Genomic DNA, 23,041 nt, shown 5'->3' on the forward strand with positions numbered 1-23,041 from the left:
AGCCAAGCCTAGTTGGATGGACAGGTCTGCTGACTGCTGCTAATTAGCACCCTGAGCCCAGCACTCCCTCTCTGCCGCCCAGTCCTTGAAGAAGCTTGCTTAGAGCTGCAGAGGCTGCTGGGGTCCCATCGGCCTCCCTTTGCACTGGAGGTTTTCACCACTTTTTTTTTATTTAAAGATTTATTTTATTTATACAAGAACTGGGGTACAGGCCAGATGCTCAGGAGGGTGAGTGGATTCACCAGAGACAGAGTGGGGAACAGCACAGGCAGACTGACGAAATACACTGCTGAGGGGAGCAGCAGGCGAGACAGGAGAGGTCTGCTCGCCATGTGGGTTGCTCCAAGGCCGGCAGGGATCGAACCGGCAGTGCAGGGGCTGCGGACAGCTTCACAGTGCGGTGCTCAACCACCTGGGCCACCAGGGAGGTCCTGATTTTCACCACTTTTTTGCCACGAACCCTCTGGCATTCTGGTGAAGGCTATGAACTGTTCTCACTCTTTTTAAATGTGTAATACAAAAGCATTGGATTTCAAAGGAAACCAGTGATATTGAAATACGAATGTGCACACATTAGGAAATCTAATTATGGAAGGAAATAAAATAGCTATTAGAATGTTTGTGACCCAGAATTTAAATTAGCTCAAGTTGAAGAGCTCATTGCAAGAGTGAAAGAAAACTTAACACGTGCATTTTTATTACATTACCTAAAATTATCTAGCAGCAGGTATAATCATTATTATAATTCCTAAGTAGTGATGAGGATAAATGATTTTTCAAAGTATCTGCAACTGCCGTAAATGTGATAGGAAAATACCTTTGCTTTCTATTGGTATCACACTCAGCACATACTGCTAACACTTCTGTCATCCACCACATTGGCAAATGAAGGAGATATTAAATTTCCATAAGAGATGGGTGAAGAGTAAGATGTCAATTTTTTTTCCTATCCGAGTCCATGGAGCTGTAGATTGGATGCTTAATGGTGTGTTAAGTCCTCTTCAGACCTCACCGCATATAATCTTCCCAGCGCCCCATAGGAGATTGAGACTCGAGGATGGGCCGTGGCCATGAGAGTGGGCTCAAGACTTTATCGGAGAGCATGTCTGTGCTTTCCGCAGCCCACTGTGCCTCCCCGGCGTGCCCCCTTGCAGGGCCAGAGTCTTGCCTCCTGGGCTGCACCATGCTGAGTGGGGTGAGGGGCTGTGGAGCTGTTCCTGACCTTCCATATGCGGAGCCAGTGGTTTACCTCTCTTGGGCCCAATAGCGCTGTGGTCCAGGACCTCAGAGGGTGGAACAGAGGCCAGTGGTTCAGAATATAGGGATTAGGCTCTAGGAGAGGAAGGTCATTTGATGGGCTAGTTCATTTTTTGTACAGTGAACCTTTGCTGTGTTGGTTGCTGGCTGGAGAGATGAGCCTGACCTGTTCCAGCAGCCGTGGGGCTCATGGGCCGAAGGGCTGTCTGCCGGAGGCAGTGTCATGGCGGGAGTGAAGGGTCAGAGGAAGGGCGCTGTGACACTGGGGTGCGGCTGGTGGGGAAGGTGGAGAAGAGAGCAGAGAAGGGAGGGAACTGGAATGCAGACTGCGGACTCTGCGATGTTCTCTTTTCCTCCATCAAGGCTGGGTTAGCGTCAGAGTGAGGACAGTAGGTACGCAGCCCCACTCCCAGAGAGTCTGGATCTAGCAACTGCCTGGGGCTGGGGCTGGGGCCTGGGGCTCAGCCGCCTCTAGTCTCTCCACCCTGAGGAGAGTTGGAGTTTTGATGGCAGCTCGATTTCCAGGCTCTCGGGCCCTGGCCTGACCCACGTGGCCCTGCCCAGGCCTGCGGGGAGCCTCTGCCTAGCATCAGAAGGAACTTGGCTACCCATGGAGGCTGGGGGACCCTGTCCCTAGTCCTAAGAGAGGGGCCAAGAGGCCAACTGCTCACAAGGTGACTTTGTAAGTGACATTTGCTTAGCATTGCCATTCGCTGAGCCACCTCAAGTACTTCACGGTTTGTCTTTACCGAAGTTTCTTGGACTGCAAATTCCAAATTGGACTCCTCTTCCCTATCTGTGGCGTCACGTTCTTAAAGGAATCCTGACAAACCAGACACCTGGTCACTGTGCTCACGGTGCCCCCCAAGACAGTTGTACTGTTTGGGGCTACCATAGGGAAGGGGCTAACTTAGGTCTGGAACAGGATTGAGGATGACTGAGGATCACAGTTTCCCTGTCCTTGGGCTCACCAAGAGTCTTGCCTGATCCTCTCCTCTTGGGAAACCAGAGGAGGCTCAGGGTGGCGAGAAGAGGCCTCCAGAGCCAGGTAGCCCTAGAGCACCCATCACCAGTGCCCAGGAGAGGGTGTGCTTCTAGCAAGCATGAGTCCCCACACTGTGCCAGGGGGCACAGAAACTGTGGCTCCCTGTAGTATGGGGAAGTCAGGTGAGAAATCCAGTGGGACAGTGTGATATTGGAGAACAGTTCTTGAAGAGATGAGGTCTGAGCTAGGCTTTGTAGGTTGGAAGCACTGTTGAGGGCATCTGAGGGCAAGCCATGACTTTCCTTTCCTTTCCGTGCCAAGTTATTCAGCCTTATGGCCAGCAGGCGCTGAACAGAGTGACCAAGTGGAAGCTGATCCCTGGAGAGTCTGAGGGTGCTGGGGGGTGGTTCTATGAGAGTGGGCTGCTGGGCCTGCCTACCTACCTTTATGTTGGAAGAGGACCAGATCTCTGCCTTAGACCCTGCCAGTGGCAGACTGAGGCTTCTAATTCATGATAAACTTGTAAAACCTGGTGCAGATAATGGACTTTATAATCAGAATTAAGTTTGAATCCCTGGATCTGCCATTGTCCTACAAGATAACCTGGGCGAGCTTCCTCCCCCTCAAGCTTCAGTATTCTCATCTCTAACGTGGAGTAAAAGTCACCCTGCCTCCCCATGGCTCAGCCCAAGTCCAGAGATAGATACTCAGTTGGTCCCTTCCTTTATCCACTGCTGGGCACCAGGGTGGCAGAAAGCCCAGCTCTGAAAACAGCTTCACAGAAGCTGATGTCAGCCTCAGGGACCTGGGATGCCCCTCAATGCCAGGACAGGCCACCAGAGTTGAGAACGAAGGCTGTATCCCACGAGCCTGTTCCTGCCAGACTGTGGCTGCAGGATCCTCTACCCACAATACTGACTATGCCTAATGTGATATCGCAGTAAACGCTCACTTGGTCACTTAGTGAGCCGTTGCCCAGGGGAGACTGAGGGCCTGACTATGGTCACCTGCCTCCCCTCCAGGAGTGGCCTGCAGTGTCATCCTCATGTACACATTCTGCACCGACTGCTGGCTCATTGCCGTGCTCTACTTCACCTGGCTGGTGTTTGACTGGAACACGCCCAAGAAAGGTAAGCACACAGGCCTCTTACCTCACCCCTCACCCTGGTGCTGCCCCCATCTACTCCACACCCACTATGTCAGATGTATTGGGCTGGCCCAGGGTGTGATTTGGAGTGAGAGGGAGCAGGCTTAAAAGTTCCTCAGAGGGCACCATCCTGGTCTCTGTTGGAGCTTACACTCGACCCAGGGTTTGCATGAAGACGAGTGAATGTGAAAGAGGGTGGCGAGGCTGTGCGTGGTGATGGTCCCCTACCTCAGGGTTCTGCTCTGATTCCGGCTGGCTGCCTTATGCCCCACCCCATCTCCTTCTAACACTGTATTTTTTTCCCCTGGAAGGTGGCAGGAGGTCACAGTGGGTACGAAACTGGGCTGTGTGGCGCTACTTTCGAGACTACTTTCCCATCCAGGTAAAGACTTGTGGGAGGGTGAGCATGGATGAGAAATCTAAACTGAAGCCTTAACCCACCATCCTTAGTGGTTGCACACACGGAGTTGAACCCTATGCCAACTCCCACTGCCGGTTTCCTTCATATTCACCCCCTGAGGTGGGACTCAAGGCTTTAGGATACATACAATGCCCAGCAGGGAGAGGGAGAAATCAAGCCCTGGGCAAAAAAGAAGAGTATTTCAGTTATAAAGATCAACAGAATTCCAGTGGTTGATCTTCATAGTCAGCTCTGAGCTTTCTGGCAGCCAAGGTAAAAAGGGAAACATGATGGTTGTTGGCTTCTTTGGGGAAAGGAAGAAGCTCTTAGTTCCTTGGAAAGACTTTTTATAGTATTTGGATCTAAGAGATGTTCCAGAGACTGCAATTCTGAGGGATGTAAGGAGTAGGTACAATAGCAGATATTATGACGATTGTTTGTCTGCCCTGCAGTGAATATTAAAGGCATAACTTAAAATGGAGGTGATTTATCAAGAGCATAGCGGCAAGCTTATCTGACCTGAGCCAAGGATAGATCTTAAGGCAACAGGTGTGAGGCCTTCTTCCTTCCATGGATCTTCTAAAAATATCACTTCTGTCAGCCAGTCTTGGGTGGGTCTCTGGGGGTTGTGGCCATGGGACTTCGGCCCTGGGAAATTTGATGTGCGGTGGAAGAACAGTGAGACACCCTGGGTGCTGACACGCTTGGGGACGCCTTCTGGAGGAGGCACTCCTAGAAATCCACTGACAGGGAACACAAGCACCAGCTCCTGAGTTTGAGAGGAAGCTGGGGCTATGGGAGGAGAGAGTAAGGAGATGGGGTGGAGAGGAAGCCTTCTAGGTGCTGACACCTTTCCCCAAGGAGTCTCCTTCCAGCATTCTGTAAGGCAGGGGTGAGCTTCATTCCCTTTTCACGGAAGAGGAAACTGAGGGTCAGAGAGCATCAAAGCTGGGTGCGACCAGCAGGGGGTTGAGCTGATGTTCTGATTGCTGTCTTGTTCAAAACCTGGGCTCTAGCGCCACATCACACTGCCTCTCTGTGCTGAGAGCTGTGGCAAGGGAGCCTGGCCACATCCTCAGGCTTCCCTCGGACTCAGAGGGTGCGGCAAGACCCCGCACCAGGCACCATCCCCTCGCAGGCACAGTCTCCTCACATGAAGCAAGTTTAGAACAAGTTGGTCTCTGGGTTTCCTTTTTGCTATCCTGCCAGCTGCTCTGGGGCCTCACACGGTCTTCCTATCTTCTCGGGACTAACCTCAAGGTTCTGGCTTGATCTGGCTGTCTGTCCTGTCTCTTTCTGGGCCCTGTGCATGTGGGTGATGCTAGATTATAGATGATTCTGGCAGAATCCTGAAGGCTTTCCCCGTAGGAGAAAGACCTGTCTGGCTGGTTTCTCAGCACCTCAGTCCAGGCACGCCCTCGCTGCGCTGCGCAGGCAGCCCTGCCGTGGGCTGAAGAGTAGCGATGTGTGTGTGTGTGAAAGTGTTGGTGCGTGACACAGGGTGGTGTGTTTGCGGTTGTGAGTCAGCAGCCTGAGGTCCCCAGGCATGCTGCCCAAGGGAGGTGTTCCACATTCCTGCACTGCTTGATATTGTGGGGACCCGGGCCGTTCCCTCTGCCTGCTTCAGCCTGAGCCCTGATTCCTGAGGACCATCAGAATCAGGGTTCCCTTCCTCCATTCTCCTGACTCAGTCTTCTCCAGCTGCAGGGAACTCAAGGCTGTTGTTGTTGGGAAAACGTTGCATCATCAGACTCAACCTAACCCCTTGTTTTGGGCATGAGGAAACTGAGTCCCGAAGAGGGGTACAGACTGGTCCAGGATGCAGAGCAAGACCACACCTTGTTAGTACTAGATCTGGGCTTCCTGAGTCTGGGGTCCCAGGTTCTTCCCACAGGATTCCTACAGTCTAGGGAGGTTTTCTCTAGGGAGGTTTCAATCCCCAACTTCCTTGTTAAGTGAGCCCCACTTCATGCGTCTCTTTCTCTGTTGACTGTTGGAAACCTGCTTGAGCTCCTGCTCTGTCACGATACCCTCTGCCCTGCCATTGCTGCCCCCTGTGAAGTGCTGGGCACAGGAACATGGGAGAGTCAGCCCCAGGCCCTCCCTCTGCTGGTCCCACCATCAAAGGGATCATGCTAGACTTACTCTCTTTCTGCGGTGGGGCCTCAGGCATACTCCCTCAAGCTTGCTGAGACTCATTTGCTTCACCTGCAAAATGGAGCTATTGAGATGATACAAAGTGATAAATTATGGTTGCATGTGAAGGACTGGGGACTCTGTTCTCTCTGCTGGGGCCCTGAGCTAAGGAACCAGGCCTCAGAATCCAGAGTGGCCTGCCCCCCCCAGGAAGCCGCCTGCGCCGTCAGTCAGAGCTGGGACAGGCAGGGTACCTTCCCCAAAACCCCATGGCTCTTATCGCATCTACTTTCCAAGAAGCCAGCTGGGAGTTGAGCCCCAGAGCATATGTAAGCCGGCCATGTGAGGGCTCCTTGAAGCAGGACCAAAGCCAAACAAATTGTGCTCCAGGCAGGTTAGGGCATTGGCCCTCAACCTGAAAAACAGCCTGGGCTCTGCTTTTGCCTATTGGTGACATCTGCCACACCCCTGCCCTTTGAGGCCTCAGGCCCCTCTTCTGTGCAGGGAGGATCTGACCTTGAGAATTTGACGTCAGTGCTAACACTCCTGGGTTCTGTGGCCCTCCTGCCCCACCCCCTTTACCCAGCCCCATGCCAGTGGTTATGTAATGTGGATTTACATATCTCCATCAACACCTCCTCACTCCTTTCTCAGTGAATCACTTGCTATTTGCCACCAGAGCCGCTCCGCTGCCCCAGCAGGTGCCTCTACTCCCAGCAGAGGTGGGGCTCATGTGTTAGCAGCAGCACCAAAAACACTGGCTACCTGGAAGAGGTGAGGGCAGTATCCGGTCACCTTACCCTGAGGTATTGCAGGATCTTTGGACAGGAGACCAGGAAAGACTCTCAGAGCTTAGAATCATTTTTCTGTCCATCTTTCATGTCACAGATGGGCCTGCTTGTGTCCAGAGAGGAGGGACCCTTGCAGGATCACAAAGTGGGCCTCCCTGGTGACCTAGGGGTTAAGTCTCAGCACTGTCACCACTACAGTCTGAGTTCGATCCCCCGCCAGGGAGCTACCCACATAGGGTGCAGCAGACCTCACTTGTCTCGCCTGCTGCTCCCCTCAGCAGTGTGTTTCAGTAGATAATGCCTGTTCTGCTCCCCACTCCATCTCTGGTGAATCCTCTCACCCCCGCACCTCTGGCCCACACCCCAGTTCTTCTACACACACACACAAAAAAAAATCACAAAGCACGTCTATAGCAAGGCTAGCATAGGACCTTGGCCTGTGCCTCAGGGCCCATGTTCTCATTCTGTGCTCCTCTGCTCTGTTGGCTTACACAGACTTTGTGCCTCTCTGGGGCGGAGTTTTTCCCTTGCTCTAGTGCTCAGAGTGGGACAAGCCTATGTGAGCACCTTTCCTGCTGTGGGAGGCAGGGAGTGAAGAGTGACTTGCCAGGAATGTGTCCCAGGTCACGTTTCCCAGCATGCCCGGCCTGGGTACCCACTTGGGTGAGACTTTGCCATGGAACGCAGTCAGGGGGCATGAGAGCAGATGTCAACAGAACTCTCATCAGTGTGTCCTCCCTCCAGAGTGAACATTGTGTCCAGCCTTGGGAGGCGGGGTGTGTGACATGGAGGCAGATCGAAGCTGTACTGATGCCCGCACCAAGGCCATTCCCTGCGCTGAGTCTCAAGGCTCCTCATTGATCAAATGTCCTCCTGGATAGAGAGTTAGAGGAGGGAGGAAAAATTATTTACAGAGCCAGCTACATCCCAGAGCCTCAAGCTACCACCTGGCTAAGCTCAGGTAGAGTTTGGCTCCCTTGAGACTCCACCCCACTAGCCAGGCGTTAGGCTGCTCTGTTCCCCAGCGATGCCATAGGGTGGCTAAGACTTGTTTGGGTTTTTGAACAGCTTTAGCCAGCTTGCCAAAGAGAAAGTAGGAGAAAGAATACAAAGTTCCCAAGCACCAGGGGGTAAAACTAAGGAGATTTTTCTCATTATGGCACTTTCAGAGTTGGGACTGGTGCCAGTCACCCTCCATTCCCTCCCACTCAGGCCAGTCACCTGAAGATTCAGGTTTCAGTTTTCTGAAACTAACCACGAGCACCCATCCCCAGAAAGCCTTCCCTCAGCCGGGAGGCCCCCACATCTGAAGTCATGGAAAACCCAGGCTCTGGCTATTTGTGATGGGCAGTGGCTCTGCTTCCAGCTGGCACCAGTACGGGAAAGCGGGCACCTCCAGCACAGCCAGTGGAAATGTGGTCAGGGCCACCTTGCTAGAGGCAGGGCAGCCCACGAGTCAAGAATGTTCATGCCCTTTGACCCAGGAGTTGTATTTCTAGAAGTTTGTCTCAAGAAAATCAGCTATGTGGACAAATAACAAGCTATTTATGGAAGAGGGAGCTAAAAGGGACTTGGAAAGTTTTTGAAGGTCCATCAGTCTGCATTTGGTTACATGTAGCTTGGCTTTAGCACAGAGGAGCATAGCCTGAGAAGACTTGTTACTGGGGGATTTTGATGAGGAAAATCAGCTGTGATGTAATGTGAAAATGGTAGCACCATTTGACCTAAATTTTGTGGTTTTTAAAAAGGAGCTTGTGTGTGTTTGCATAGAAAAAGGACTCTGACTGGTTTATCTGGATGCAGGTATTATAGGTACTTTTTTTTTTGAAGTAATATTGTATTATAACATTTAAGTTTCAGTCTTTATGGGTGCGTTTGAGTTTCTTTTTACTTTCCTGTATTTTAAAAAAATTCTCTGTGTGTATCTTATTTTTCTATTCAGAAAAAATAGCAATCTTTTCTGAACAAAATAATCTTGATCTCTATCCCTCCATCCCTCTGGTGTTCCTGGTAATGCTGATAGGTACCCCTTACCGTTCAGGTTTTAGGGAAACAGCACCATCCACCCCACCCTCCAAACCGCCAGCACCAGGGCAGGGATGGGCCCCAAAGGAGGCCAGTCATTCTTGAGAGCAGCCCAGGACAGCTCTGTCGATAGTCCCACAGGTCAGCTGCCCCAGCTGTACAGCTGACTCCCCACTGCTACTGGCACAAGGGCTATTGGTTGCCCTTGTCATTCCTGCCTCAGAGCCAGAGCTGAACCTGGCTGCCTAGAAGGACAGCTGCACTGTCCCTTCCCCAGCCAAACTTAACATCTTGGACTTTACCCTGATGGAAGCTGGTCACCTCTCTTTATCTGAGAGTGACAGGGGTTGGATTTGGGTTTTGGAACAATCACTGGCTGTGCTAAAGATGGAGTCCAGAGGAAAGGAGTAAGAGGGAAAGTTTCCTACTCCCTTCCCAGGGACTCAGCCAAAACGGCAACTGCCAAGTGCCTCATGGCTCAGTGATGAGGGCCTGCAGCTTATAATAGAGGGTCACTCCATTCCTTTGGGTCCAAGAGAGCCCAGAGGTGTGGCACACTCAGCTACTCCCCTCCCTTCTGGTGGTGCCACAGAACCCCTCTGACCCAAGGTTTTTCCTGCAGCTGGTGAAGACCCACAACCTGCTGACCACCAGGAACTACATCTTTGGATACCACCCCCATGGCATCATGGGCCTGGGTGCCTTCTGCAACTTCAGCACAGAGGCCACAGAAGTGAGCAAGAAGTTCCCTGGCATAAGGCCCTACCTGGCCACACTGGCTGGCAACTTCCGGATGCCAGTGCTAAGAGAGTACCTGATGTCTGGAGGTGAGAATCCCCCTCTGCCTGCCCCTGCTGGGCTCCCTTGTTGAGAGCTGCTTCACTGAGCTGCTTCACTGAGCAAGGTGGTGGAGAGGCCGAGAAGCCCATATGCCACACCTGGCAGCTGATCCTGTAGTATCTCCAGCAGTGCGGGTCAAGGCTAAGCAGGAGAGCTGTTTACACTTCCTCAGGATTCAATCTGGATAACATCTTCCGCAAGAACCCCTCTAGCGCCTCTCCTCTTCTGAGCACCCTCCCCGCAGTGCTGCCCTTATGAACCTTTTCATTGTCTTTAGTTCTGTCATTATCCACCTGCCTTTGAGCCCACCAGATCCAGGCACTAGCCGGGTGGTTAGGACCTTAGCAGATGTTTGCTAAATGAGTGAGTCCTCTAAATAATCTTGTGTCATTATCTCCCATTGTATAGGTAAGTAAGATGAGGCTCAGAAAAAGAAATAGGTCATACTGGCCCATACTTATAAGTGACTAGATTAGGTCTGGGGCCAAAGTCCAAGGCTCTTTCTGTTCACGCTTGGTTATGCAGGGGGTGGGGAGTGCAGCTACACGCAGCCTGACCACGCCTCGCTTCTCCCCAGGCATCTGTCCTGTGAACCGGGACACCATAGACTACCTGCTTTCAAAGAATGGGAGTGGCAATGCCATCATCATCGTGGTGGGGGGTGCAGCTGAGTCCCTGAGCTCCATGCCCGGCAAGAATGCAGTCACCCTGCGCAACCGCAAGGGCTTTGTGAAACTGGCCCTCCGCCATGGGTAAGTGCCTGCCTACATGCGCACTCACACCCCCTCCTACCCCTTCATGTGCTAGGAGAGCAAGAGACCATGAAGGAGGGCGGTACTGCTGGAAACACCGAGGAAGGTTTCCTAGAGAGGGTGCCATGAGGACACGAAGCTTAGAATTCTGTGACCTTCTTCTAGAAAACCAGAGACACATTCTGTGTGGCCACATGCTCAACACATTTCACTTGACCAAGCACATTCATTTCTATAGTCCCTATTTGAAAAAACTACATTAGGCTAAGTGACCTGGGCAGGGCCACGTTGTCAGCCTCTTTGGACTCCACGTCTGCTGTTTCTTCCCACACCTGGGCTCTAGACACCTCCCAGAAGAGGGCCCTGCATCACTCGGACAGTGATGCACCTGGAGTGGAAGAGGGTGTGACCTGTAGTCACATTATGAGTTAGGGATGGCGCTAACCATGTCATCCAGGGCCCACCCAGCTCCCGTGTCCGTCTCTTCAGGCTGTTACCTTAGATGCCAGAGAAAGCTGCTCTTTCCATGCAGGTTCTGTGCCAGGCCTGGGACACAATCAGATCAGATCCTGTGCCTGGCCTCAGGGTGACGAGGAAGGAGGGGAGGGACAGACAACCATACATTGTGTGCTGAGGGCTGTGACTCGGGGCTGAGCAATGCCTGGCTTGCGGGCGGGACAAGAACTTCCAGCAGAGACAGACCTCGCAGGACCAGAAAGAACAGCACTTCAGCGTAAGGTGCTCAGCTTTCCCTTTGCTTAGTGATTCCAAAGCCCTGACATGCTCCCTAGCTGCTAACGAAAGACAGAAGGGCCCATCTGAATCTGGTCATGAGGGGACATGTGGTTCAGGGTCCCCCAAGTGCACCTCTAGGGGAGCAGAGCTTGAGTGGTGTCCAGGGGCCCTAGAGCTGACAGGAGGAACTGAAGCCTGTGATTGTGGTGCGACAGACCCTGGCCTTTCCTTCCAGAGCGGACTTGGTTCCCACCTACTCCTTCGGTGAGAATGAGGTGTACAAGCAGGTAATCTTTGAAGAGGGCTCTTGGGGCCGATGGGTCCAGAAAAAGTTCCAGAAGTACATCGGCTTTGCACCGTGCATCTTCCATGGCCGAGGCTTCTTCTCCTCTGACACCTGGGGCCTGGTGCCCTACTCCAAGCCCATCACCACTGTGGGTAAGTCCCCCAGCCCACACACCTTAAACTCGGGGTGCTACCCAGTTAAGCGGTGGAGTTAAGATTTAAATCCAGGCTACCTGGCTCTGGTATCTGTGCTCTAGACCATGAGGACGTGTTTGGATGTAATGGAAATGATCCATGGGGTTGGAAATTTGGAGGTGATTCCATTGCTGTCAGCCAGGCTGTGCTGACTGTGTTTGCAGCACCCATGAGTATCAGGGAAGACCTGTGACAGCAGAGACCAACAGCAGATGTGAGGAGCATGTGTAGGGGGCTCTGGAGAGTCAAAGAGAACCCCAGGGAGGAGGTGATTCTTCACACTATTAGCTGAAAAGGAATGATCCAGCAAAAAGAGGAGGAGGAGTTTTTTTTCAGGGAGAAAAAAAGGTCTATTTGATGTTCCAGCAGCAAAACTGTGTAGTTTTTTCAGGAACAGAAAGGAAAATGACCCTAGTAGAGGTGTGTGAGAAGGTAGCAAAAATTGACTGCACTTGGCCCTCATCTGTGTTATTTTGAGTTTATTTGGGACATTTTAGAGTATTCCAAAGACTCATCAGTTGTAGGGAGATGTGTGTATGTTAATGGTTCACAAACGAGAGATTATACTGGAGCGTGTGATTTTAGAGGCCAAAGCTCATGTAGATACTTTGGATTATCAGCCCAGGTGTTTTGCTTTGTACTTTTAGATAGAGACTGACTTCCTGCATTTTTAGGTCACATGATCCAAACTCACCCTAGATTCTTGTTATACGTGAATTCATACTAGGGTTGGTCTCTGTGAGGGGGCTGGCAAGGGACAGGGTCCTGTGGGCAGTGGCAATTTGCTTTTTACCTTGTGGATGGAAAACTGCTTGAGAGTTTTTGAAGTTCAGATTTGCATTTTAAGGTGATCCTTGGGGCTGCTGGATAGAAAATGGGTTAGAGGGGACAAAAGTGGAAGCTGCAAGACCAGTCCAGAGGCTTCTGTGGTAGTTGGTGGCATTGACTGGGGGAATGATGGGGAGGTGGAAGACCTTGGGAGAAATTGACAGGATTTGAGAGGAGTTGGGTTTGGAGCTGAAGCAGGATAAGGAAAAAAAAAAGAGTAGATACAAATGTTGATTTCCTCCTGCCTCTCCTGTCGTATTTACTTTTTTCAAAGCAATTCATGTTATTGTACAGAATCCTCATCAGAGCCCTAGGAGAAAGGTTCCTCTATGACAGATGAGGAAACTGAGGCTCTGAGAGGTGAAGTGACTTGCCCTGAGCAGGGCAAAAACACATGCTACTTGGACCCACGACTTTCACACCTGAGGGCAGTAGGTATAGTGGTCTTGGCCCCACCTGTGGCTCAGTGGCTGTGCAGTCCTGAGCAAGTACCTTCCCTGGGCCCTGGGCCTCAGTCTTCTCACCTGTAACAAGAACAACCTGAGACACAGCCCACTAACATGGCACCAGCACATGGTTGGCACATAACACGGGGTCACTGTTGCAACATTGTGGGAGATGTCCAGGAAGGGTGGGCTGAATAGCATTGACTAACCAGAGGCCTCTGCCCATCCCTGCAGTGGGTGAGCCCATCACCATCCCCAAGCTGGAGCACCCAACCCAGCAGGACATTGACCTGTACCACGCCATGTACATGGAGGCCCTGGTGAAGCTCTTCGACAAGCACAAGACCAAGTTTGGCCTCCCAGAGACCGAGGTCCTGGAGGTGAATTGAGCCCAGCCCTCAGGGGGCAACTGCAAATCGTTTTCTACCAAGTTCTCGAGTGCTTTTTGTTCTGTAAATTTGGAAGCCTCATGGGTGTCTGTGGGTTATTTAAAAGAAATTATAATAATTTTGTTAAACCTTTACAATGTTAGGTCTTTTTTAAGATGGAAAAAGTGAATATTTCAAGCTCTTTCACTTCCAATTTGTCCTGTTCTAGGTGGTGGCTAACACATCTGGGCCTTTATGGTTTTACAACAAACCGCTCTTCTTCCCTTACCAAAAGTACAGAGAAAACTCAGTCCTGGTTAATTGACTCTGACCAATTAGACTATTTGCTTTTTGCCCAGGGGGATGAGGGACAAAAGCTACTTCTAACAAAGACACTTCTATTCCTAGCTCCCCACCCTTGACCTCTCTTAACAAAGAGAGGACTTGGAAGGCACAGTTATCGCCATTTGGGAGAGCACAGTGCTAAGCATCTGGAATGCTCCAGCTTGCATCTCCTTCCTGCCAGTTCCCTACACCACCAGACTTTCAAACTGAGTCAGAGCAAGAATGGCAGCGGCACTAATTCTGTGCTAGGAAACAGGGCAGCATCTCTTGGATTATCCAACCACTCTGTGTTGTGGGAGTGACTGCTTCCTCAGTGGGCTTTTGATACGCAACCAGCAGAGTCCCAGCCTTGGTCTGAATCACCTACTTCTCAGTGATCTTGGTTTGCTTAACCCACACCCCAAGTGTGAGCAAGGAAGAGGCCCCTCCTCCTGTTCAGAGAAGGACTTGGCCTTCTGAGCACCAGATTGGTCCCAGGATAGGAGACCCTTAAGCCTGAGCCTTATGTATCTGTGCCTTTCTGAGGAGGGTGGGGGCTGGGAAGAAACCTGGCCCTTCCTCTGTGTTCTGTTTTCTCTTGATGAGATTGTTGTACCATGTCAGACTTTTGTATATTCATAAATGAATAAATGAAAACAAGAGTCCTCTGTGAGTTGTTGCTGGAGCTGCTTCTGTATCTGGCCGCTGACATCTGGGGAGACCATAGCCCTGGCTGGGTGGCCTGCTGATCCCAATGTGGTGTGTTACCTATGGCTGTGTAGCAAATTACTCCATAACTTAGTGAATTCAATAGCATTGTGGCCACGGTTTCTGAGGCTCAGCGGACAAGACACAGCTTTGCTGTCATCTACTCAGGCCTCTCAGAAGGCTGAAATCAAGGTGTGGGCCTGGCAGCAGCCATCTCAAAACTCAAACTGAGGGGTGGACCCACTTCAAAGATCATTCTTTTGGTTGTTGGCAGGATTCGCTTCCCCACTGACTGTTGACCAGAGGCCACTCAGTTCCTTGCCACATGGGCTTTTCTAGAGCAGCTCACAACATGGGAACCAGCTTCAGAGAGAAAAAACAAGAGCCAGAGAATGTGCACCACAGAAGTCAGTCTTTTACAACCTATTATCTTGGAAATAATATACTATCACTTTTCCATTGTCTCTTCATTAGAATTCCTATATTCAGTCACTCAGTCAGCATGCATGCAAGTCACTCAGTTCAGCTCACACTCAAGATTACACCAGAATGAATACCAGGAGACACTGATGTCCTTTCACAGCTGCTATGAGGTGTGGCAAAGGTCTAGCTGCAGGGTCTTAGGATAACTGAGCTGGAAAGGCCCTTATGGCTCTCTCAGACTGTTTTTGGCTTCACTTACACCACAAAATGGGAGGCGTGGGCTGCTCTCACCCTAGTAATTTCATGTCACACCCAGGTCTCACAAGATGCCAGTTCTGTCTTTTCTAATTCCATTCACTTCAGTGTTTACTAAGCCTCTGGGAATCCTTCCCTTCCCAGCTGAGATCAAAGGGCTTCATTCCAACCCTCCCACTGCCTAAGTGCCTGTTCCTGCTCTTCATGCACCTCAAGGACCACTCCTCTGTGCTGGAGGCTATGAGCGAGCTGTTGGAAGCAGAAACATTTGAAACAACTGAGGACACTCAGAGCGGTCAATACTGTGGAGAGATATCCCTAACCTAACCTGGGATGCCTCCCTGAGGAAATAATGGCCTCAGCCCAGATCCAAAAGGTAACTGGAAGTTTCCCAGAAAGGAATTAAAGGGCAGAGCAGTAAGTACAAAGACCCGGAGACAGCATTGATGATTTGAAGGACAGAGAGGTCATGTGGTGGTAAAGAGGGCTGAAGTGGGGCTTCATTGACAGGGGACAGTGGTTAAGTTGGCTTCTCTGGTATTTCTAGGTGGGCCAAAGGACAGGGCAGTGAAAGCAGGTCCTCTGGAGGGCCAACCAACAGAGGCTGAACTCTGTCATACTAGGTAGAGCTCAGGTCTGTTCCTCCTCCTCTAGGATGATGGAACAGCTTGTTTCTGACAGTCTCAGCCCAACTCATGATCCTTACCCTCTGCTCCAGGCTAACCCCAGGCCCTAACCTAGGTCACCCCAGAAAGGCAGGCCATTATTCTCAGCAATTATTTCATGAAAATTGAACCTACAAGGGAACTTGGCTATCTCTGCCAAGGAAGAGAGTGAATAACCAGGACCAAATCCTGGAGGGGTCACCCAGGGCAATGTTAGCTTGGACACAGCAGAGGCCAGCCCCACTGTGTGGGGGCAGCTCTAAGTAAACTCTGTGCACACTGCCTTGGGTTGGGAGGTTTTTTTTAAAGATTTATTTATTTGTTTGTTTATTTATTTATTTATACAAGCAGTGGGTACAGTCAGAAGCGCGGGAGGGTGAGAGAATTCACCAGAGCCAGAGTGGGGAGCAGAGCAGGCAGAAGGACCGAAATACACTGCTGAGGGGAGCAGCAGGCGGCAGGAGAGGTCTGCGCGCCATGTGGGACCTTCCTCCAGTGGCCAGGGAGCAGCTAGGGATTGAACTGGCGCTGCAGAGACTTCGCAACCCAGTGCTTAACCGCTGCGCCTCCAGGGAGGCCCAGGTTGGGAGTTGTTACCTTGGGAGAGGGAATTGAAACCTAGAAGAAAGTCTGCCTTTGAATGAGAAAATGGTGCTGTAACCTCAGTCTATTCTGTGATTTGGCATGTAGTTCCCAGATAGGCCTCTAGGGGGTGGCAGGAAGATGATTCTGAGAAACATTTCACACTTTCCACATTTTGACATTTATGCAGCTCCAACCTGGGCTAGAAGCTAAAGATGATAAAAATCACAGACTCACAAGTTCCCAGCTAGACAGGAATTTCAAATTATTGTAGCGCAACTCCTCCTAATCTGGAAAACAAGGCACATAGAGGTCCAAGGACTTGTCTCTCATCACACAGCTTTTCAACATTTTTTTTTTTAAAGATTTATTTATTTATGTATACAAGAACTGGGGTACAGGCCAGAGGTGTGGAGGGTGAGAGGATTCACCAGAAACAGAGTGGGGAACAGAACAGGCTGGCCGACTGAACTACACTGCTGAGGGGAGCAGCAGGCGAGTCAGGAGAGGTTTGCTGCGCCATGTGAGTAGCTCCCTGGCCAGGGATTGAACTCGTACTGCATATGCTGCGGATAGCTTCATAGGTTGCCTCTTAACCCCTTGAGTCACGAGGGAGGCCCAGCTTTTCAACATTTACAGTTTGACAGGAAATAAAGGACTTCCAAATTCAATGTCCTTTGTTCTAAGGTGTTTGCATTGTAATTAGGGAAGCAGACTGTAAAGCATTATATACATAAAATAGTTTGTAATTTAACTTCCAAAGCTACCCATCTCCTCGTGGGTAAATGCCCAACCAAATAGGGTTGGACCAAAGCAGGGCCGCTGAGGGCCTAAAGCCTGCCACAAGTCTAATGCACCTTCTAGTGGGGACCCATAGGAGAGGGGCAGAAGGGGCCAGGCATGTCTGGAACAAAAGGAGCAAAGTATGAATCAAAATAAAGAATGCTATTGTCAGCCTTGCCACAGACTGGCAAGACTCTCAGCCATGTTCCCCACGTCTCTGGTACAAGTCCAAGGCCAGGAAGCAAATGTGGCTTCTTCATATGTCTCTGCTCCAGGTGCCTCCTGCTGCTCAGCTCCACCCTTCCTCAGTGAGGCAGGGAAACTGGAACCTCCCCTTTCTATGGCGATTATACTATTACATTTAGGAGAGGGCCCCAGGGTTAGGGTCAAGCACTATGGGTGCTTTGTTGGTGGGGGTGGTGTGGTAACACACATCTGAGGAGGAGTAAAAGTGTTCCCCTAAATCACATAATTGTGAATCAATGTTACCTCAATAAAGAAAAAAAATTAAGATAAAATTAAGATGGTAGGGCCTCCCCGGTGGCGCAGTGGTTGAGCGCTGCACTGCGAAGCTGTCCGCAGCCTGCAGCGCCGGTTCAATTCTCCGCCGGCCAGGGAGAACACCACATGGCACAGCAGACCTCTCCTGCCTCGCCCGCTGCTCCCCTCAGCAGTGTCTTCGCTCATTCTGCTCCATCTGCCTGTTCTGCTCCCGCTCTGGCTCTGGTGAATTCTTTCACCCTCCCTCGCTTCTGACCTGTACCCTAGTTCTTGTATAAAATAAATAAATAAATCTTTAAAAAATATATTGCTTAATGTCTATCTCTTAAAAAAAATTAAGATGGTAAGAAAAATCAATTTTTTTTGCTATCCCTCACCACAGCATCTTTCCACTATGATATAAAAATTGGGTCATGTGCATTTTCTTACTGTGTTTTTTCATTAAACTTTTGTAGTGATCAAAAAAATAAGGCCATGTTTTGGGTTGTCAATTTTTGCTCCCCTATAACCTAGAGCCACTAGAAACTGCAAAACAAGGGAGTATTCTCCCTTAGAGTCTTTGAGCGAGTGGAGCTCTTCAACACCTTGATCTTGGACTTGTGGCCTTTAGAACTATGAGAAAGAATTTTCTGTTGGGCCTCCCTAGTGGCGCAGAGGTTAGAGACAGCACTATCAAGCTATATCACCAGCCACTGCCCCATGAGTTCGACCCCCAGCTGGCCAGGGAGCTGACCCACATGGCGCAGCAGACCTCTCCTGTCTCTTCCACTGCTCCCCTCAGCAGTGTGTTTCAGAAGATCTGCCTGTTCTGCTCCCTACTTTCTCTGGTGAATTCTCTCACCCCCCCCCCCATGCCTCTGGCTTACAACCCAGTTCTTGTATACATAAATAAATAAATCTTAAAAAAAAAAAGAAAGAATTTTCTGTTGTTTTAAACCAGAAATATATGACTTAAACTAATAGAGTGACCTTCCATATATTTCTATCCACTTATTGAGGATCTGTGCCAGTGGGTGGCAGTGTCGGGCCTTCTCACCAACAAAATATTTCACTTTTCTTTCCATGGGAAGCTGCTAGTTAAGAGGCACTTTTCCCTAATACTCCTGAGAGGGTGGAAGAAATTCTTATTTAGTGAGTTATATAATGTGATCAGTGGGAGGAGAAAAATAGCAATTTCCTCCACCCCTTGGCTTCAACCAATGATTTTCATAACAAATTTCTGTCCCACACATATTTCAGACTTCTTTTTCATTATCCTATTTCCCTTTATTGCAAATTCTTCTACAAGGTATTTTCCAACAATCAGTGTTACAGCCTTTGGTATGTGTCTTTCTAAATAATATTTTTACATGTATTACACATAGTTTTATCGCCTACATTTTTTATGTAACATTAAATCACAGTAGCATACATTTTATAAGTTCCATTTCTCAGTTGTAAAATAGCAGATGATTTTTGAGATTCCTAATTACTCACCCTTTCCAAATTTCACTCATTAACATAAACTCATCCATGGTTGGATATATCTTGTTATTAAAAACAAGAGACATCCACTTCACTTTTATTGCTCTGAAGCTCTGAAGCTCTTTCATGAGCTTGGAACAAAACTAAGGTAAAAATAGAGACCCCTGTGGCTGTTACATAGGGGATTATGAGAGTTTTTTGAACTTTGTGCCAATATCAGTGAATAAAGACTATATGTCTTTCTTATTATAAATGGCAATATCATATTCCTTTTGTCTGAATCAGTTCTTCATCTTCTCTTTGACAATCATGACCATGATGGTGGTTTTTTTTTTTTTTTAAAGATTTATTTTATTTATACAAGAACTGGGGCACAGGCCAGATGTGGAGGGTGAGAGGATTCACCCGAGACAGAGTGAGGAACAGAACAGGCAGAATGACTGAAACACACTGCTGAGGGGAGCAGCAGGCGAGACAGGAGAGGTCTGCTGCGCCATGTGGGTTGCTCCATGGCCGGAAGGGATCAAACTGGCATTGCAGAGGCTGCGGACAGCTTCACAGTACTGCGCTCAACTGCCTGCGCCACCAGGGAGGCCCTGATCATGATAGTTTTATAGATTACAGACCAGGTATTCTGTAGAACACCATTTAGTTTTATTAATCATATTTCCTTATGGTTGACTCATATTATCCATCTTTAGCAGAAATATTATAGATTTGGATGATGGATTCTTCCTACTGTTAGTGGGTGACTGAGAGGTATCCAGGGATCCCCAGACATGCATGGTTTAGAGGGATCTGCCATCTGCCATGTAAAGACAAAGAAAGCATACTCTTAGTATGGTAGATCTTTAATGGAATTAATGTGCATAGAGAGGGAAGAGAAGAGAGAAAATTCTCAGTAAGACCCACCAAATTACCATCCTTTTGTGGACAAATGTCCAGCCAGGTTTAGCCTGAAATGGGGCAATGAGTGGGAAGATTGAGAGGTGTCCCAAGACCCCCAAACTCTAAATGGGGTCTGCCATCTGCCACATAAAGATAAAACTTACTCTTAGTGTCTAAACCTTTAATAGAAAAGAACTTTGATAGAATCAGTGTGCAATAAAGAGAAGAGAAAGATAATAGTTTCCAATTAAACACCCAAAGGTACCCATCTCCTCATGGGTAAATGTTCAGCCAAACAGTGTTGACCCGGACCTCCCCAGTGGCACAGAGGGTTGAACACAGTGCTGTGAGGCTGTCCACAGCCTCCGCAGGGTGGGTTCAATTCCCAGCCCGCCAAGGCGATTCCCACATGATGCAGCAGATCTCTCTTGTCTCACCTGCTGCTCCCCTCAGCAGTGTATTTCGTCAGTCTGCCTGTTCTGTTCCCTGCTCTGTCCCTGGTGAATCCTCTCACCCTCCCGCACCGCTGGCCTGTACCCCAGCTCTTGTATAAAAATAAATAAATCTTAAAAACAAAAAACAGGGTTGACCCAAAGCAGGGCCACTGAGGCCCAAAAGCCTGCCACAAGTCTAAGGCACCTTCTGGTGGGCACCCATGGGAAAGGGGCAGAAGGGGCCAGGCAAGTCTAGAAGGAAAAGAGCAAAACCAAATCAAGTCGAGATAAAGGCTGCCATTGCCAGCCTCCTCACGGATCTTTCTGACCCACACCTCTGTCTCTTCTGAGTGTTTCCTTCCATGTCCCCCAAGTCACTGACACAGTCCAGGACTGAGAAGCAAGCATGGCTGCTTCTTCACATGTCCACTCCATGTGCCCCCTCCTGGTCTTCTCTCCTTCCAGCCTCTCTCTCAAGACGTCTTTAGCCTCCCCTCTCTGCTCAGCTCCACCCTTTCTTAGATGAGGCAGGGAACCTGCAACCTCCCCTTTCTATGGAGATTACACTGTTATAGAGCCCTGGAGACAGGAAGACTTGCTGCAAGTCTGAGGCACTTTCTGGCAGAGAAACACAAGAAAGGGATGAAAGGGGGCTGGCAAGTCTGGGGCAAAAGGAGCAAAATCAAAGTACAAAGCATGACAGTAGCTGCCATTGTCAGCCTCCCCACCTGCTTCTTCACTTACATGTTTCCTACAAGTAGCTCTACATGCCTCCTGCAAGTCCCCTTTCAGCAGTGCCAGGTTGCAAGTCAAAACCAGGGAAGTAAGAACCCTATTTTTAACTTTTTTTTTTATTGAGGTACTATTGGCTGACATTGTTGTTTGTATTTTGGGAATGTAGGACCCCGTTCCGGTGTCACTATGATAGTGCAGCCACAGCCCAAGCATCCATCGCCCACCGCTCAAGTCCCTTTTTCCTCCTACTTTGTTCTCACCCTCCCCCTCGCGCTCTGGATTCCTCAGTTCTATAGGCAGATTTTCAAGGGTTATGCTTTAAGTTTGGCTTCACCTGACCCTTTGTTTGGTTTCACCATATGGTATTTATCTTTGTCCTTCTGACTTATTTCACTTACCATAGTCCCTCCAGCTCCATCCATAAGTTTGCCTTTTTGGTTGCTGAGTAGTATTCCACTATGTATCTATACCACATCGTCTTGTTCCACTCATCAGTTTTTGGGCACTTAGTTTATTTCCTTAGCTTGGCTATTATAAATAGTGCTGCTATGAATATGGGAGTGAATGTTTCCCTTCAAATTAGTGTTTTTGTATTATTCCTATATTATGCCTGTATTCCCAGGAGTGGACTTGCTGGGTCATATGGCATAGCTATTTTTAATCTTCTGAGGAACTTCCATATCATTTTCCACAGGGGCTGGGCCAGTCCACATTATGACCAACAGTATAAGAGGGTTCTTTTTCCCTCCACACCCTCACCAGCACTTATTGTTTCTGTTCTTTTTTTTTTTAATAAAGATTTTATTTATTTATTTATTTATTTATTTATTTATTTATTTATACAAGCACTGGGTACGGTCAGAAGCGCGGGAGGGCGAGAGAATCCACCAGAGCCAGAGCGGGGAGCAGAGCAGGCAGGAGAGGTCTGCGTGCCATGCGGGACCCTCCTCTGGTGGCCGGGGAGCAGCCAGGGATTGAACGGGCACTGCAGAGGCTGCGGGCTGATTCGCAACCCAGCGCTCAACCGCTGTGCCACCGGGGAGGCCCTGTTTTTGTTCTTTTTGACATGGACCATTTTCAGTGGAGTGAGGTGGTATCTCATTGTGGTTTTCACTTACATTTCCCATAAATGTGCATAACCAATCTCTCATGCTACCACTGTCTTCCACTGCCGGCTCCACGGCTAATGCTCTCCTCAGGGCCAGTTTCATGGGATATAGCGCAATTACAATGGACCCCAAGTTTGGAAGGGCCCAAGCTTGATTAAATGCTGTTGTCTTATAAGAATTCTTAATTTTTGCACAAGGGACTCCACATTTTCATTTTGTATTAGGTTTTGCAAATTATGGATCTAGTTTTGTTTGGACTCTGAAAATTTGCTCTAGCCTGCCCTGTCACATGAACATGTTATTCCCCTCCAATTCTGAACCGTATTCTGGATTTCCCTTTCTATTCCACTGTGCACGACACCCTCATCTCACTCTGGTTGTCATTCTGTTCAGGGCTGCCGTGCTGCCCTCACCCAGGTTTCAGGTTCCTGTTCTCTGACCCCACCCTAAGGGCTTTTGGACTAAATTATTTAGGAAGAAAAAGAGATTAAAAGAACGATTTAGAGTATTTTATCCCTTGGATTTTTTGCAGCTATACTTTGCTGTTGATGGGAGTAAGATTCTTATTCCTTTGGTAAAATTCAGTCCTACACAGTGTATTCTAATTAGAGCAGGAAATGTGGTACGGGGAGAGAGAATCCTGGCCCAGAAGCCAGATGCCTGGTTCACTCTCAATCCACCATTAGGAAACAGGTGACTTTGTGCAGCTAGTTTCCTTTTGCTGATCCACTTTTCAGGCTTCTGTAAAACTGAGACAATGATGCCTATTTTACAATATTCCTCAGGAATTGACCGTAGTATTTATTATATGTAAAGTATTGGACAAAAGTTAGCTCTCTCTAGCCCCCAGAGAAAATAATCAAGGAAGGAAGTCAATTTGCATAAAATCATGCAGACTATAAGCTGCTGGCCCAGACTGACATGTTTGTCTGTTTATTTGTTTATCCCTGGCTTGACATTCTTTCAGTTGCACCACTGCA

General features: G+C 49.2%; 1 protein-coding gene across 2 annotated transcripts in view; it reads left to right on the forward strand.

Moving 5' to 3' along the window:
* Positions 1-13,211, forward strand: part of DGAT2 (diacylglycerol O-acyltransferase 2) — a gene marked incomplete at both ends in the record, with an annotated part of 29,204 nt that extends 15,993 nt beyond the window's left edge. For both annotated transcript variants that reach the window (XM_084254526.1, XM_084254527.1), the window contains 6 exons: positions 3,265-3,372; positions 3,701-3,771; positions 9,364-9,568; positions 10,159-10,333; positions 11,304-11,506; positions 13,057-13,211. In XM_084254526.1, the coding sequence (XP_084110652.1) occupies positions 3,265-3,372; positions 3,701-3,771; positions 9,364-9,568; positions 10,159-10,333; positions 11,304-11,506; positions 13,057-13,211 (917 nt within the window). The remainder of the gene's footprint in view (positions 1-3,264; positions 3,373-3,700; positions 3,772-9,363; positions 9,569-10,158; positions 10,334-11,303; positions 11,507-13,056) is intronic.
* Between the last annotated feature and the right edge of the window lie 9,830 nt (positions 13,212-23,041).

This window comes from Talpa europaea (assembly GCF_964194135.1).
Source record: "Talpa europaea genome assembly, chromosome: 1".
Classification (NCBI taxonomy): Eukaryota; Metazoa; Chordata; class Mammalia; order Eulipotyphla; family Talpidae; genus Talpa; species Talpa europaea.